Raw genomic sequence first — 18,340 nt, forward strand, 5'->3', positions numbered from 1 at the left:
ACAGGATGGGATCAGCCAGGGCCTTGGGAGCGGGCCCAGCCACTGGGGGGGCTCCAGCATTACACGCAGGTCTCCCCTACCCTTCCTCTCCCCCACTCGCCGCCCGAGAGGGGAAAGGAAACCTCCGGAGGCCCGAGGTCTGCAGCGAGCAGGGAAGGAGATCCTGGCTGACTTTAATATTCTGCTTTTGCAGACGGAGCAGCACCACCAGCGCCGGCCGAGCACAGGTAAGCGGCGGCGGCGGCGACCCCCCTCCTCGTTACTCACGGCGGCAGCGGCGGCCGCGCTCCCGCTTGTGCTCGAGCTCGTCCCGGAAGTAGAGGCCCCTGCCGGCCGCTCTCCATTCTCCCAGGCTTCCCCGCGGCCACGCCCCTCCCTCATTGGCTGCGAGCGGCGGCCACAGAGACCAATGGGAAAGGGGGCGTAGGACGGGGCTACGCAGCGGGTCGCCCTTCCCTCATTGGCTGCAAGCCGCGGCCGCAGAGCCCAATGGGAAAGGGCGCGGGGGCGTAGGGCGAGGCTACGCAGCGGGTCGCTCCTCCCTCATGGGCTGCGAGCGGCGGCCACAGAGACCAATGGGAAAGGGGGCGTAGGGCGTAGGGCGGGGCCAGGCAGCGAGTCGCCCCTCCCTCATTGGCTGCCAGCGGCGTCCGCAGGGACCAATGGGAAAGGGCGCGGGGGCGGCACGGTCCGGCCCTCGGCGACCCTCCCCCCCCCTCGTCTTCCCGGTGCGCCGCGGGGCAGAGGCGGCCGATGGGGGCCCGGGGGCAGCCCCGCCGCAGGGCAGGGGGTGACTCAGTGTCGCCGCCCGCTGCCTCCGCCTCCTCATACCGTTCGTTCCTCCGCAGCTCCTTATAACCGCCCGCCCGGCCCCTCCTTCCGCGGCAGCGCTCATGGCGGAGCAGGGACAGCAGCCGGGCCTGATGGCCGAGTACCAGGGCAGCGGCGGCGGGCGCGGGCTGCCGGACTTCGGCTGGAGGATCTGCCTGGCGCACGAGTTCGAGGAGAAGCGCAAGCCCTTCGGGGCCTCCAACGTCTCCCTCAGCACCCTCCTCAGCTTCTGCCAGATGGGGCTGCGGTGAGTACCTGCCGGGACGCCTCTCCCCCCTCTCCTCCGCTCCCGTGCGCGAGCTGGTCCGGGCCCTCTCAGCCAGCGGCTGCACCGGAGGGGCGGCGGCTGCAGACGGAGCCCAAGTTATAAGGGGAGGTGCAAGGGCCCCGGTCCGGAGGGGGGATGGGACCTGAGCCGCAGAGTCAGCTGCTGGGGGGAGGGGGGCACAGGCAGGAGCATGGGGAAGCTGTGCAGGGAGGGGTGCAGGGGCCCAGGGGCCCCGGTCCGGGATGGGACCTGAGCCGCAGAGTCAGCTGCTGGGGGGAGGGGGGCACAGGTGCGCTGAGCTGTAGATGGCACAGGCAGGAGCACGGGGAAGGGTGCAGGGAGTCGTTATTATCAGTGTGTCTGAGTCTGAAACCTTGTTTGACCGTCTCTTTTCCCCTAGGAAGCTCTTACCTACAGAGATGTCTTAAATAGGGACACATGACAGCAGGCTGTATGGTTATTTTCTGTCTAATCTGCCCATCCACACGCTTATCCCGTGCTCTCTGCAATCCAGATACATATCTACCTCGCCTCCACTGGGAGGCCCTTCCATGCATGCATCTCTGTAAAGAAATACTTGTGTGCATCTGAATCTCCCTTCTTTCATCCTCATCCCATGACTCTTCATTCCAGAGCCTCCTTTCCATTGAAAGAGGCTCATGTCCTGCGCATGGAAACCTTTGAGATATCTCCCCTATCTCACCTTTTCTCCAGGGTGTACGTGTTTAGATCTTCAAGCCTCTCCCTGTGTGCTTTAGAAAGAAGACCACTGACCATTTCAGTAGCCTCCCTCTGCTCCGCCTCCATCCTGTTTCTATCCTTTGGGCCGATACAGTAAAATCGCACACGATACAGTATTTTAATTTATTAAAATTAGGGCCCGCGGTAAAAGGAGGCACTAGGGACACTAGTGCGTCCCTAGTGCTTCTTTTTTGACAGGAGCAGCAGCTGTCAGCGGGTTTGACAGCCAACACTCAATCTTGGCAGCCTCAGTTCTCAAGCCCACTGACAGCCACAGGTTCGGAAACCGGACGCCGGCAAAATTGAGCATCCGGTTTGCGAGCCATGGGCCCGTTTCAATTTTTTTTTACTTTTTTTAACTTTCAGGACCTCCGACTTAATATTGTTTTTACTGCTTTTCTGTGCACTTTCCCGGTGCCCGAAGAAATTAGCGCCTGCCCAAATTTCTGAAAGTAAAATGTGCGGCTTGGCTGCACGTTTTATTTTCTGTATCGCGCAGGAATACCTAATAGGGCCATCAACATGCATTTGCATATTGCGGGCGCTATTACCTTTTACTGAATAAGGGGTAAAGCTAGCGCTTCCAAAACGGGTGTCCAATCAGCCTGCTTGTGAAGGTGGGGTCTCCAGAGTTGTACTCAGCATTGAGAGTGAGGTCTCACCAGGGACCTATACAGGGGCAATATCTCCTCCCTTTTTCTGCTGACCAATCCTCTCCCTGTGCAGCCAAGCAGCTTTCTGGCTTTTACCGTCGCTTTATCCACCTGTTTGGCCAACTTAAGATCATCAGGTACAATCCCCTCCAAATCCTGCTCTTCCTTTGTGTTTAGAAGAATTTCATCTCCAATACTGTACCTTTCCCTTGGGTTTTTGCATCCTAAATGCATTACTCTGCATTTTTTAGTATTAAATCTTAGCTGCCAACCCTTAGACCATTCCTTGAGCTTTGCTAGATCCCTCCTCACGTTTTCCCCTGTTTTTGAAGCTGAATATCTTAATTCTGAAACTACAATTTTGGAAAGCCATTTAAATGTTGTATTTGTGTCTGGGAGGTGGAGGTTGGAGTGAATTCTTTCAGATGCAGAGATAATAGCACTGGTGAAGGTTGGGCAGGCACTGTTTGCCCTGTCAGTACGTCTCCCTTTTCAGGAATGGAAATTACTGTGCCGCCTTCATTTTTTTGTGTGTATATATATATTCTAAATTGTGAAAGGCCTAGAAATAATATGTAAGTTTCTTGTTAAATAAAAACTTCTGATTACTGCAAAAGTGAATGGTTCCCGAGGATTTGGATTGATTTCTTGTATAAGAGTATCCCTGATTGCTTTTTGGACTATTTTTATATGGGGAGAGGAGTCAAGGTAATGGGTGTGTGACAGCTCATAGAGGAAGGATCCAGATCAGTGGCTTGGTGGGAAAACAAGGTCATGGAATAGGGAGGAAGAGTAAGGAAGTAAGGCTTGATGAAGCAGAGAAAGAGTACAAGGAGTAAGGGGTGATGGGGTCAATGACCCTGAGGAGTGGAGGGAGCAGAAGAGGAGAGCTGGATTTGCGTGAGGTTTATTTAAAGCAATAATAATACTTACAGTGATAAGGTCATGCTAAGTAAAGTACAATGAATACATTTTATACGTTCCATAAAAGTGTCAGTCCTTATATACGTTACTGTAAAATTGTAACTTGACGCGTGGAGGGAGCAGGAAGAGGAGTAAGAAGCAGTAGTAAATGGTGGCAGATAAAGACTAAAATGGCCCATTCCGTCTGGCCATCGAGGCAGTTAGGGTTGCAGCTGCCGCTCCCTGCGGGTTACCCCCATGCATGTTACCCTGGTGCTTCATTCCTGTCCTCTGTGTTTATCCCATGCCTTTTGAATCTTCTCTTCACCAGGAGAGCATTCCAAAGATCCACCTCGCTTTCCATGGAACAAAAGTTCCTGACATTTCTCCTGAGCGTATCCGACTGCTGCCTTTCATTGGGCAAAAGTTCTTTCCTTCTGCTTTTTGAATAGCTTTCAGGTATTTATTTATTCATTCCTTGGATGAGAGATGAAATTCATCCAAAGTAGTTTACAGCAAACTAGAATAGCAACTTCCAAATAGAGGTTGTTTGCAGCTTTACAGTAATAAAAGGTGTAAGGGCATATTAGAATAGTAGCAGAATCCCATTTCATGTTGGCAGTAACAGGTGTACCTAAGGTTAAACTTTATGTGCATCGGCAAGCACTGACTTAACTCTACCAGCACCCCAGCAGAAATATTGGGCAAGTCACTTTACCCTCCGTTGCCTCTGGTACACGCCCTGTGGGGATAGGGAAATGCCTCCAGTACAGTACCTGAATGTATACTGTGAAGTACCGAAAAGTGGAATATAAAAATCTAAGTACAAGCGGCAGATAGCACTGGAGCAAAGCAGGAGCTTGGAGGAGCATCTGCAGCAGCTTAGGGCTCTGGGCTTTAGTCACGTTTGTCAGAGCTCTTCTGAGAGCGAGTTAGAGGATACGTGCTGCTCCTGGGGAGGATCTGTTGTGGATGTATCAGGATAGATGTGTTCTCAAGCTGCTAGGCCCCTCTCCCCTTAATGCCCGTGTCAGAGTTCTGAATTTTGTTCTGTACAGTGATGGTAACCAGTGTACTGTTGGGACAAAGCTAACAGGGATTTAGCTGGGAAGTCCTGTACAGTGATGGTAACCAGTGTACTGTTGGGACAAAGCTAACATGGATTTAGCTGGCAAGTCCTGCCTCACCAGTCTGCTACATTTTTCTGAAGGCATAAATAAACCTGTGGATAAAGGTGAGCGAGTTAATATAGTGTATCTGGATTTCCAGAAAGTATTTGACAAAGCCCCTCATAAGAGACTTCTATTGAAATTAGAAAGGGGAGCACCTGGATCGCTCTTTAACGGCATCACAGTCAGATGCACCCCGTGTTTCAGGTGACCCGTGCAGCCTCTCCCTGCCCGCGGAGAAACCACTCTTACACGGTAATGACTTCCGCACTGTCCTGCAGGCTCTTCTTTTAACTAAACTCGACTATTGTAATGCTCTCCTGTTGGGACTTCCCGCTTCAACGATCCGTCCACTGCAGCAGCAGCACGACTTCTAACCAATACGAGGAAATATGACCATGTCACCCCGATATGGAGAGAGCTTCATCGGTTACCTGTGCAATTTCGGATTCAATACAGTGTCTGTCTTCAATTCACAAATCGGTTTATGGCAACAGTGCAGAATGGTTAAATGCATCCCTTCACGTCCATACCCCTCGATGAAACCTCATGTCCAGGGGAAAAGCCGCCTTATCCATTCCATCACCAAAATTAGCCCACCTGACCTCAGAGAGAGCATTATCATTGGCAGGACCAGCACATTGGAATTCACTCCCCCTCGATATTCAGCTCGAGACAAATGCAAACACATTAAAAAAAATCCCTGAAGACCTGGCTATTTCAAATGTTCAAACAAGCTAATTCCAGAGTACAATTATTCTCCTTGTTTATTTTTATGTTATAACCAGGGAATTAGTCCATGGTAGCGTTTTTATTTTATTTGGAATTGTTTTTAGTTTATTTAATACCATTGTAACTTGTAATTTGATAGGGAGTTATTTTATTTTGATATTTTATCCTAATTTGGGCAATGTATATTAGGTTTTAATTTTGTTTTAGTTGATCTTACATTTTTTTTAAGCATTATTTTAGGATTTATCTGTAAACCAGCTTGAAGTTATTGCGAAAGTTTTGGTATATAAAAATGGTTAATGCACTCAGCCTTTTGTCCCAGTAACTGTGAGGTCTCCAGAGTTCAATTTCAAGTTTGCAACGGCTTCCTCGTGGCTGCAAGCCATATGACCATAGGTCTAGCCAGGTCTGGCTCCTTTCCTTATCTTCTGTTCCTTGGATTAGATCTGCTTCCATTCAGGTTAGAGGTTTATCTCCTCTCGGGCATGGATTATCGATCAAATAGCGAGGAGGCGTAGCCGGCGGTTAGGGCACCGGGCCTAAGAGGCAGGGAAGCCAGGGATCCAGCGCACATCCCCCCTCCATCACTGCAGGCTCTAAGCCCTCTGGGGCAGGGACCTAACTACCGTTCCTGAATTGAAATCCGTATTCCCAGCCCCTGACAGAAATGTATTCAGGAAATACCTGACAGGAGAGGAGAAGTGTTCTTTGTATACTTTGAAATTTTTCCATGGCAGAAATTTCCCTTCCAAACAGGTGAATCGCATTGAATCGGTGGTTGCCTTTATGGTGGACGCGTTATACGATCTTCTCCGTACCTCTGCACGTACCTTGTCTTCGGCGGTTTCCGCGAGGAGGCTGCTGTGGCTCCGTAATTGGTCGGCTGATACCTCGTCTAAGTCTCAGCTAGGTTCCTTTCCTTTTTGGAGAAGATCTTGAACACCTTGTTAAGGCCTTGGGTGACAACAAGGTTTACAAACTGCCTGAGGACACGCCCAGACCGTCTCGGCCCTTCGGCGCCTCCAGAGGTCGTTTCCGAGGTCAGCGCCGCTTCCGTTCTGGCAGGGGTGCTTCCTTTGCCCCTCGGCAAACGTCAGTATGGTCACAGGCATGGGCCCGTTCCTTTCCTGGCAGGCGGCCTCCAATCAGTGGTTCCTCTCGAGGTTTTGCCGCTAACAAAGCTCCCCAATGAAGGTGCGCCAGCCCGATCCTCCGTGCCGAGGATAGGGGGACCGCTCTCCCTGTTTCGCGAGGAATGGGTCCAGATCACGTCGGACCAATGGGTACTGGATATTATAAATCACGGTTGTGCTTTGGATTTTGCTCGGCCTCTTCAGGATCCGTTTCTTGTGTCTTGAGACGCGTGATATCCTGCAGGTGGTCAAGCTTCCTTGGCTGGCACCTGGGAGATATCCAGGACTTCTCCTTTTGCCAGTGATGGTTCCGGCATGTTCTGTCTGCTTATGTAGCAGTGCTATAGAGCGAGGTAGCGTTGGGAACTGGCGTTTTTTGGACCAGTAGAATAATCTCTTGTCACTTAAAGATTGTTTTTATGGAAAATGTGTATAATAAAAATGTTAATGCTCTCACAGTATTTGGGTGTTCTCTTTGCTTTTTTTTTACATCTATTTTTCAGGTCTTAACTTATAAATATCAGTAAAACACCCCCGAGATGGCCCTGGTACTTTCTCATTCTTCCCCTTGCCTGCCTTGGATCCTGCCCCCTGTTTTTGTGCCTTTTCCATACTGACAACCGCTGGGCCTCCGAGCTGGGTTGGGGGGTAGAAAATGGGCGTGTTGGAAATGCATGTACTCGATTCACCCAGGAAAGGTTCCCAGCAGTAGTACCTGTGCCACAGGGCCAGATAAAACGCTGTATCCTCAAAGGAACCCATCTGGAGCTGAAGCCCTAGAAGTATCCTTAGCTTGAGCAAAGTAGACGGGGTGAGTCAGCTGCTTCTCCTCTGCTATTATGCTGGTGTGGCTCCTGGCAGAGCACTCTATGATGTCCTATTGTAATATGCAAGCTATGTTATGTAACGTGTTCAGTGAGAGGGAGCAGGCTGCCCTGGGAGCATGCCTAGTAGAGTTATATTTATACTCTGCATAGGGTGTAGGAGGTTGATGTGCATGCTTCAATGCAGGAGTCATCGCTGTCCGTCATTGGGACGGCCATGAAGGGGTGGGGTGTGGCAGGTAGAGCACTGACCTGTCAATCCTGAGAGTTTCAGGGCTGTCTCCAATCCCTGCTGACCTACATAGTCACTTGGCCGCTGTGTAACTCCGTTCTAATGCCAGCTCCATCAGTGACCGCATGAGCTTGGACAAGTCCTTTCCTTCTCTCTAGCTTAGTGCGCACACGTTTCTTAATGCTTTAATTACAAATTAGGATGTTGCTCATCTCTTTCCCTCTCTTTGGAAGCTGCCGTCCAGAACAGGCCAAGCATTCCACCCCTGAGGTGGCTGTGTGTGTGTGTTTTTGCTGTTGAAGCCTTACATTGTAAAGCATGCTGAGGTTCTCTGTATGAAAGGTGTCCTAGAAATTCAGATGATTATCATTCCTCTAGCTCCATCAAAAGCTTGTAATGTAATCCCCGGAGCTCTGCACCCATCAGATCAAAACCCTGACTGGGAGTGAGTGTGTGAGAACCGTGCCAGAAGTGCGTTTATGTGCCTAATGTTGTGCCTCGCTCTGGAATTGGAAGGCAGTGCTGCGTAAATGGAAATCTGGTCACAGAGCTGGCATCCCCTCAGGGGCTTTAGAAGTTTTGCTTCTGGAACTTGGCAAACGTTTGATACATTTTTTTTTTCAGTTTTAGACTGTTGGGGCTTAATCTCTGTAAGGACAGCACACGGCAATGTCATCCGCCATTTCCGAAGCGGTCTTCTTATTGGCTGATCCCTTGTGATGGCTGTTCCTTGAGAGAGTTTGACATGGTCACATGACAAGTTACAGTGCCTGAGTCTTCTTAAATATTCATTTCCTAGCGTGTAGACAGATGGATTCAGGACCAATGGGTTATGCCCCTCTGCCGGCGGATGGAGACTGTGCAAGCTGACGTCACAGTGTGTATATATATACTCCTGCAGTGCCATCATCCTGCCAGGATTCTCCGTCTCCAGCAGAGGGTGGGCGTGCATCTCCCTATAGGGACTGCTTTGAGCTTTATAAAAAGAGAAATTTGAAGTTCTGAATTCAGGAAAAGAAAGCCCTGTTCTTCTGCGGTGATACCTAAAGGTCCCTCTCCCCATTTGAGAATTCCTGAGGTGATTTCCGTGGTCCCTCAGAGGCGGGCCTTGGTCTGGTAGCTGGGTTTCCCAGCATGGACTTAGCTGCTAGTTCAGCTGAAAGGCAGCGGGTGCAGGAGGCCAACCGCAGTGGTGACAGCAGGTGCCTTCTCTCCTACCCCCCCCCCCCCCCCAACAGCTGGAGACATCTCTGTATTTAGCCGGTAAGTGCTGAGGTCAGGTAAGGTTTAAAAAAAAGAGAGTTTTACTTGAATCAGAGACAGGGGTTTCCATTCTCGGCACGTCTTGTCGACGTTCGTTCCCACTTCCCTTGGGGTTGGGGAACTAAGCAGCAGGCAGGTTGAGCGACCCTTAGTGGGCTAGGCCCTGCACTTGTCCTTGCATGCAGTGTGGTAGGCCGCGGCGGCCATTTTCGCGTGCTCTTGTGCATGTTCTGCTGCCCTCTATAGGCCATCGTGTGCACAGTGTGTCGGCTCTCATTTTTTTAGGTGCGCGTTTTTACGTGCATAAATTGGCGCCCAGGTTGTGCATGCGCCTTGCCGTGCCTAGTTTTTGGGTGCATTTCATTTTTGAGCATGAGCCGTTCCGATGCACATTTACCACAGCGATGCCGCCGGAAAGCAAGAAGCCTAAGCATCTCTTTGTTTGTGCTGCCGGTCATGTTAGGGCTTCTCCGCCTGACCTGGCTTCTAACCTGTGACAGCGCTGTTCAGATGCTCGGGGAGAGTTGTCTTCCTGGCTTCCCATTCTGATGATGGGTTGGTCAGGTTCCTTGCATGGGGGGGATACCAGATCTTGGCTCTCTCTTGACTGGCTCCTCCGCTGGCGAGGCATGTTCTGCGGGACCAGCGCCACTTCTTTCTGGGCTTGGTCTGGACCTGGCTGCTTTTAAACATGGCAGGTTTGGAAGTCTTATCCCTTACCTGGGGAAACTGGGAAAATGGCCAATGGCGGTGTGCACGCGTCTTTTAAAATCCCCTCCACTTATGCGGCAGAAACTGCATTTGTGCGCATAGTTGCGCCCACTTAAAATTACCTGCGCATGTGCGTGCGAGCGTTCACCCTGTTTTATAATGTGCGTATGTACACGTGTATGTTATAAAATAGTCGTGTCCCTGGACGCAAGCTGGTAAACGCGCACATGCACGCCTACGTACCTAGTTACGTTACTGACCCTGTGTGCAGAACTGCTTATTGCATTGCCAGCAAAATGTGTGCACAGTGGCAGGTTAAACTGTAAGTTGTGCATTTGTACAGTACGGGAACATTTCTGCATTACCCCAGCACTCTTCCTTGAATCTCAAAGTGAGCAGCAGCCTATGGCCCAGGATCACACTCGGAGAAGAATCGGTAGAAGAACATAAGAAATTGCCATACTGGGTCAGACCAAGGGTCCATCAAGCCCAGCATCCTGTTTTCAACAGAGGCCAAACTGGGGCACAAGAATCTGACAAGTACCCAAAAACTAAGAAGATCCCATGCTACTGATGCAATTAATAGCAGTGGCTATTCCCTAAGTAAACTTGGTTGATAGCCATTAATGGACTATTAGTCTTAAATGTGCTACTTGCTAACTTCATGGAGTGCCCCCTAGTCCTTTTATTATCCAAAAGTGTAAATAACCAAGTCACATCTACTCATTCAAGACCTCTCATGATCTTAAAGACCTCTATCATATCCCCCCTCAGCCGTCTCTTCTCCAAGCTGAACAGCCCTAACCTCTTCAGCCTTTTCTCATAGGGGAGCTGTTACATCCCCTTTATCATTTTGGTTGCCCTTCTCTGTACCTTCTCCAATGCAACTATATCTTTTTTGAGATGCGGCGACCAGAATTGTACACAGTATTCAAGGTGCGGTCTCACCATGGAGCGATACAGAGGCATTATGACATTTTCTGTTTTCTTCACCATTCCCTTTCTAATAATTCCCAACATTCTGTTTGCTTTTTTGACTGCCGCAGCACACTGAGCCGACTATTTCAATGTGTTATCCACTGTGACACCTAGATCTCTTTCTTGGGTTGTAGCACCTAATATGGAACCCAACATTGTGTAATTATAGCATGGGTTATTTTTCCCTATATGCAACACCTTGCACTTGTCCACATTAAATTTCATCTGCCATATGGATGCCCAATCTTCCAGTCTTGCAAGGTCCTCCTGTAATGTATCACAATCCGCTTGTGATTTAACTACTCTGAATAATTTTGTATCATCCGCAAATTTGATAACCTCACTCGTCATATTCCTTTCCAGATCATTTATATAAATATATTGAAAAGCACCGGTCCAAGTACAGATCCCTGAGGCACTCCACTGTTTACCCTTTTCCACTGAGAAAATTGACCATTTAATCCTACTCTCTGTTTCCTGTCTTAACCAGTTTGTAATCCACGAAAGGCCATCGCCTCCTATCCCATGACTTTTTACCTTTCCTATAAGCCTCTCATGAAGGACTTTGTCAAATGCCTTCTGAAAATCCAAATACACTACATCTACCGGTTCACCTTTATCCACATGTTTATTAACCCCTTCAATAAAATGAAGCAGATTTGTTAGGCAAGACTTCCCTTGGGTAAATCCATGTTGACTGTGTCCCATTAAATCATGTCTTTCTCTATGCTCTACGATTTTGATCTTGAGAATAGTTTCCACTATTTTTCCCGGCACTGAAGTCAGGCTCACTGGTCTATAATTACCCGGATTGCCCCTGGAGCCCTTTTTAAATATTGGGGTTACATTGGTCACCCTCCAGTCTTCAGGTACAATGGATGATTTTAATGATAGGTTACAAATTTTAACTAATAGATCAGAAATTTCATTTTTGAGTTCCTTCAGTACCCTAGGATGCATACCCATCTGGTCCAAGTGATTTGCTACTCTTTAGTTTGTCAATCTGGCCTACTACATCTTATTTATTTTATTTATTTAACAGCTTTTCTATACCGATATTAGTAGGCACATCATATCGGTTTACATCAAACAATACATCTTCCAGGATCACAGTGATTTCGTTCAGTTCATCTGACTCATCACCCCTGAAAACCATCTCCGGAACTGGTATCTTCCCAACATCCTCATTAGTAAACACGGAAGCAAAGAATTAATTTAGTCTTTCTGCGGTGGCCTTATCTTCCCTAAGAGCCCCTTTAACCCCTCAGTCATCTAATGGTCCAACTGACTTCCTCACAGGTTTCTTGCTTCGGATATATTTAAAAAAGTTTTTATTATGTGTTTTTGCCTCTATAGCCAACTTCATTTCAAATTCTCTCTTTGCCTATCTTATCAATGTTTTACACTTAGCTTGACAATGCTTATGTTTTATCCTATTTTCTTCAGATGGATCCTTCTTCCCATTTTTGAAGGATGTTTTTTGGCTAAAATAGCCTCTTTCACCTCACCTTTTAACCATGACGGTAATCGTTTTGCCTTCTTTCCACCTTTCTTAATGCTAATGCGTGGAATACACCTGGACTGCGCGTCTAGGATTGTATATTTAAAATCTTTTCTGTACCGTCGTTAAGCGGGTGCCATCACAACGGTTCACAATAAGGCACAAAAACTATGTTGAGTAAAGTGTCTAGAATTCTAACTTTTAAACAGGTGCCATCCAAAATACTGTAACATTATATCATAATAAATACTATTTGAGTGTTATAAGTCAAGTCTAGTTTTTCTAACTCTGCTAAAAGTTTGGTGTTATTTAACTTTAGTTCTTTGTTGTTTAAGATAAAGGAAGAAATTAGAATATAGGAGAGAAGACACACTTTAAGAAGGAAGGAGTGTGTTTGTGTGGGTGTTTGCTTGACCGCACCTAACAGTTCCCTGGGTTCTACTCTTGATTCTCTTTGTGGTATGCTTGCTTAAATAGCCATGTTTTTAATTTTTTTCTGAATGTTTTGATGTCTCTTTCCAATCTGATTTCTACCGGCATGGTGTTCCATATTATAGGTCCTGCTAGGGATAGGGCCCTGTCCCTTACTTGTGTTAATCTGGCTGTTTTGACTGAGGGAATAGTTAGCAGTGCTTTGTTTGCTGACCTTAGGTTTCTGTGGGGGGTATGTAAGCGGAGGGCTGTGTTCAGCCACTCTGCTTTTTCGTCGTGTATTAATTTATGAATGGTGCATAAAGTTTTGTAATATATTCTTTGTTCAATGGGTAACCAGTGTAATTCTATTAAGGTTTCAGTGATATGTTCTTTTTTACTTTTCCCAGTTAAAATTCTTGCCGCTGAGTTTTGTAGAATCCGTAATGGTCTTATTGTGGTATATGGCAGGCCTAATAGGAGGGCATTACAATAATCTGTACTGGAGAAGATTAAGGCTTGTAAGACTGATCGGAAGTTGGTGGGTGTCATAAGAGAATCATAAGTTTGGTGTATCCTTCTTTTACTTTTTGAGATATATGTTGTTTCATACTTAATTCTGGGTCGATTATCACTCCTAGGTTTCTTACTTTCTCAGCTAGATGTATTTTTTGGCTGTTGTTGAGTGTAATTGGGTTCTGGATGATCGTTATGTTTTTTCGTTCTAGGTGTAAGAAATCTGTTTTATCTATATTAATCACTAGTTCCATTTGGTTTAGAAGTTGATTAATTATATCTAGGTACATGTTTGCTATGTTTAGTGTTTTTTCAATTGTGTCGTCAATTGGGAGTATTAACTGAATATCATCGGCGTAGATGTAGTGCGAAATTCCTAAACCTGCTAGTAGGTGACATAACGGCAGCATGTATATGTTGAACAATGTGGTGGATAGGGCAGATCCCTGTGGAACTCCTGTTTGAAGGTTTATTTTCTCTGACATTACTTCTTTGATTTGTATTGGAAGTATCTGTTATTTAGGTATGGTTTAAACCATTTGTTTGTCAAGTTGCTTAGTCCTATTTCTTCTAATCTATTTATCAATATGTCATGGTTAACTGTGTCGAATGCCGCTGAAAGGTCAAGCATTACTAAAATGTACTGTTTACCGCTGTCAAACTCTCTCATGATGTCTGTTAGTGCAAGCCTGTTGAACACTTTTAACCTTTGCAGCTGCAACTTTCAGTTTTTTTTCTAACTATTTTCCTCATTTTATCAAAGTTTCCCCTTTTGAAAATTTAGAACTGTAGATTTACTTATTGTCCCCCTTCCAGTTATTAGTTTAAATTTGATTATGTTATGATCACTGTTGCCAAGTGGCCCCACCACTGTTACCTCTCACCAAATCCTGTGTTCCACTGAGAATTAGATCTAAAATAGCTCCCTCTCTTGTTGGTTCCTGAACCAATTGCTCCATGAAGCAGTCATTTATTACATCCAGGAACTTTGTCTCTAGCAAGTCCTGATGTTACATTTACACAGTCAATATTGGGGTAATTGAAATCTCCCATTATTATTGCACTGCCAAATTGGTTAGCTTCCCTGATTTCTCTTAGCATTTCATCATCTTGTCTGACCATTTTGTCCAGGTGGATGGTAGTATACTCCTATCACTATACTCTTACCCAACACACATGGGATTTCTACCCATATAAAAAACCTTAAATAAATAAATATATATTCTACTGAACATTTTTCTCTTGTATGATCTTTATCCTGTTGGACTCTATACCCTCCAAGACATAAAGTGCCACACCCCCACCAAGTTGATCCTCCCTATCATTGCGATATAATTTGTACCCTGATGTAGCACTGTCCCATTGGTTATCCTCCTTCCACCAAGTCTCTGTGATGCCAATTATGTCAGTCTCATCATTTGCTGCTATACACTAACTCTCCCATCTTACTACTTAGACTTCTGACATTGGCATACAGACATAAGTGTGTTTTTTGTTTGTATTAACCTGCTTTTCAGTTGTTTGGGATAATTTGGAAATCATTAGCTTCGTGATTTTTTACATATAGGCATATGGACTATGTTTGCTTTTAAAGGAACCTCTGTTGGGATGCCCTAACTCTCCTGTTTCATTAGTATCCTTCAAGGATACATTTCCCTGAACCATGCATGGCTGAGTGACTGTCGACAGATACGAGAAGTGAAGTTTCAACATCGTACTAAACCATTAAATCAAGCTAGTAAAGTCTACAGCGGGAGCTTATGGAGGGGCAGACTTCTGCAGGATAGACTCTGGTGGGCCACAGCCCCATACTAGGGAAGGTGCTGGTGAGGACTGGAGAGTCTGCTTTGGGGTGGGAAAGAAGTGAGGCAGTGGTGTGAGAGGGAGGAAGGGACAGGATGGTGGTGGCTAGAATGATTGAGAAGGTTGGTGTGTGTGGTAGAATGGATGCCTGGGTGCGTGAGTGGCAGCTTTGTGTGTGTGGTAGAATGGGAGCAAGAGCATTTGTGTGTGATTGCGAGAACACAGGTCAGGAAGATGACTGGTATGTGTGTGTGTGAGAGAGAGAGAGACAGAGCCGGGTCAGGGTGGTGACTGGGTGTGAGAGAGAGACAGAGGCTGGTAAGGGAGGTGATTGGTGTGTGTGAGAGAGACAGATACTGGTCTGTGTGAGCCAGAGACTGGTTGTGACTGGTTATGGGCCCTAAGGAAAGAGTACTGTGAGAACAGAGCTTCAGCAGCCCTTGCTGCTTCTGATGAGTGCTATTGGCCTGGAAGGGAAAGGAGTAGGAGAGTTGCTGGAGGGGGTAAGTAAAGGTGGCTTTTTAAGTTTATTTTTCTTGATTGACTGCCATTTTAATTATTGGGTATTATGTGATGTCTGCTGTTTTGAAATATTTTATTGATATTTGGACAATTTTTAATTTTTATGAGTTTAATTGTTGGATGTTATTTATTTATTTTATTTATTTATTTTAAGTTTTTCTATACCGGCATTCGCGATAAATATCGCATCATGTCGGTTCACAATTAACAAGTGGATAGGAACAAAATCAAAAAATAACATTTAGTAATAAATAATAATAATAATAATAGTAGTAAAAAACACAGATCAAGAGAAGGCTAAGGAATGCAGTTACAATAAAACAAGGGAATAAAATAACTTGGATCTGAGAAAAGAAGCAGGGGTTTAAATTAAAAGAATATATATGCCAGTCAATGTGCTTATAGCATTGATGAATTGCCCTTATGAGGTAGGGATGTTAATTACCATGATTAAGGCAAAGTCTGGGCGACTGGTTGATAATGTAATAAGTTCAGTTTAGTTCAGGAAAAGCTTTCATGAATAGCCACGTTTTAAGTCTTTTCCTAAAAGTAGGAAGGCATGGTTCCTGTCGCAAATCTGGTGGGATAGAGTTCCACAGAGTTGGTCCTGCAGTGGAGAATGCCCTGTCTCTGGCGGTTATGTGCTTCATGGTTTTGGAGTGTGGTATTTGTAGGGTTTCTCTATAGGACTCTCTGATTGGTCTTTTGGACGTGAATTTTTTGAGAGGAATTTGAAGGTTGAGCTGAGATTGTTGATGTATAGCTTTGAAAATAGTGGTTATGGACTTATATATGATTCTGTAGTGAATTGGCAGCCAGTGCAGGTCTTTGAGGATTGGTGATATGTGGTCTCTTCTCCGTGTGTTTGTTAATATTCTCGCAGCCGTGTTTTGGACCATCTGAAGGGGTTTAGTGTGAGATGCTGGAAGACCTGAAAGCAAAGAGTTGCAGTAATCTAGTTTAGCAAATATTATAGATTGTAGAATAGTTCTGTAGTCATGAAAATGGAAGAGTGGTCTTATTCTTTTTAGGACTTGGAGTTTATAGAAACAGTCCTTAGTAGTTTGATTTATGAATGCTTTTAGGTTTAACCTGTTATTCACGATGGCTCCTAAGTTTCTTACTTGTGGCGTTTGTAAATTGGGTGGAGGATTTGTGTCAAAGTTACTGTTTTCAGAAGAGATTAGGAGGAGTTCACTTTTTGAAGAGTTTAGTATTAGATTGAGGTTTGAGAGGAGACCATCAATTTTTTGAAGACAAGTTTCCCAGAATTCTAGAGTTTTGGTGTAGGATTCTTTAACGGGTATGACTATCTGGACGTCGTCTGCATACAGAAAGTGTTTAAGGTTTAAGTTAGTTAGCAGTTGGCAAAGAGGGAGCAGGTATACATTAAATAGCGTTGGTGAAAGGGAGGAGCCCTGTGGAACTCCCGTGGATGAAGAGTAGTGTTGGGATTCTTTGTTGTGGATTTTGACTTTGTATTTTCTGTTCCCTAAGAACGATTTGAACCATGATAGTGCTGTTCCGGTTATTCCGATGTTTGCTAATTGAATTAGTAGGGTGGAGTGGTTAACCGTATCAAAGGCAGCTGATAGGTCCAGTAGGATCAGTAAATAAGTGTGACCTTTATCCAGGCCCATGATGAGGTAGTCGGTCAAGGAAATTAGCAGTGATTCAGTACTTAGAGCTTTTCTGAAGCCATATTGAGATGGGAACAGAATGTTGTGTTCTTCGAGGTAGTCTGAGAGTCTGGAGTTAACTAATTTTTCCATTACCTTAGCTATGAACGGGAGATTGGATATAGGACGGAAATTGTTAGGATCATTAGGATTTAAGTTGGGTTTTTTTAGGAGCGGTTTGATGGATGCAATTTTCAGGTCGTCCGGGTAGATTCCTTGTGCTAGGGAACAGTTAATAATGACTGTCAGAGCATGTTCTGTTCAGCAGCTGTTTTGTAACATTTATTAGTATAGTTTTACAATTATTTGTGAGTGGGGATCTATAGCAGCTTGGCTTGCTCTGTTTTCCTAAAAGGAGGTGTATTAGTGTTTATGGCCTGGTTAAATATTTGTAGTGGTAAATTACTGTCGTTTCATAAGGAGGGGTATTGTGCCTGCCAGTAAAGTGTTTGTTTTGCTTTTACTGAGATGTCATCAGATCCAGAATATCATTTTTTTTTTTTTGTATGGTGAGTTGTGCCCTAGTTCTGCTCTGCACCCATTTTTAGGGATCGAGGGTGGGGTCCCTGAAGAGGCAGAATGTATGTTTACATCTAGCCCTGTGACGATCATGGGTCAGTGTGTCACGCATGTGAGAACCATCTGTCAGGTGTGTCCCGGCCGAAAAAAGGTTGAGAACCACTGCCCTGGAAGAAAGGTGGGATAGGGAGAGATGATAGAAGCATTTAAATGCCTCCAAAGTTTTTCCATGGAAACAGGAAAGAGGCTCTGACAAGGGGTCATGGGACAAGGGTGAGAGTGGGTGGATTCAGGAGATATTTCCTTATAGAGAATACATGGAGCATGCTCCTCATGGAGGTGGTAGAGGCGAGGACAGGATCTGAATTCAAAGCATGGGGCAAGCACAGGGCACCTCCGAGGGAGTGCAGAGGCTGGATTATCTCTTTCTGCTGTCATGTTTCTATTTGTTTTTGTCTCTCTTTGCCTGGACTAATCCAAGGCTTTTGGTATGCTCGATCAGTTATTTACTGAAGGTGTGTTTGAGCTTTGGGTTCCCCATGAAGGTTATTGAATGGATTAACTTGACCTCAAGCCTGCCCATGGGTGACTGAGCAGTGCTGGTGTAGGCCAGAGAAGTCCCCTGTGGGTTTTTTATGGTGGACTCGAGGTAAAGTGATACTTAAGTGATCCTGACTGCAATTAGTATAGTTGTGTTTAAAAAAGGATTGGATAAGTTCTTGGAGGAGAAGTCCATTACCTGCTATTAAGTTCACTTAGAGAATAGCCACTGCCATTAGCAATGGTTACATGGAATAGACTTAGTTTTTGGGTACTTGCCAGGTTCTTGTGACCTGGATTGGCCACTGTTGGAAACAGGATGCTGGGCTTGATGGACCCTTGGTCTGACCCAGTATGGCATTTTCTTATGTTCTCATGAAATCCCATCCATATTTAAACTTGAAGGCCATG

At 45.7% G+C, this 18,340-nt stretch overlaps 2 protein-coding genes across 2 annotated transcripts in view; one reads left to right on the plus strand and one right to left on the minus strand.

The window, feature by feature from the left end:
• RGP1 (RGP1 homolog, RAB6A GEF complex partner 1) overlaps window positions 1–411 on the minus strand; it is a 70,124-nt gene extending 69,713 nt beyond the window's left edge. Inside the window, exon 1 of the mRNA XM_029583181.1 lies at window positions 268–411. The gene's annotated coding sequence lies outside the window, so the exon portion shown is untranslated. The remainder of the gene's footprint in view (window positions 1–267) is intronic.
• A 268-nt stretch (window positions 412–679) lies between these two features.
• The window catches only part of GBA2 (glucosylceramidase beta 2), a 123,941-nt gene continuing 106,280 nt past the window's right edge, over window positions 680–18,340 (plus strand). The window contains exon 1 of the mRNA XM_029583204.1: window positions 680–1,078. Within this exon, the coding sequence (XP_029439064.1) occupies window positions 894–1,078 (185 nt within the window). The 5' untranslated portion in view covers window positions 680–893. The remainder of the gene's footprint in view (window positions 1,079–18,340) is intronic.

Source organism: Rhinatrema bivittatum, chromosome 1, assembly GCF_901001135.1.
Source record: "Rhinatrema bivittatum chromosome 1, aRhiBiv1.1, whole genome shotgun sequence".
Taxonomy (NCBI): Eukaryota; Metazoa; Chordata; class Amphibia; order Gymnophiona; family Rhinatrematidae; genus Rhinatrema; species Rhinatrema bivittatum.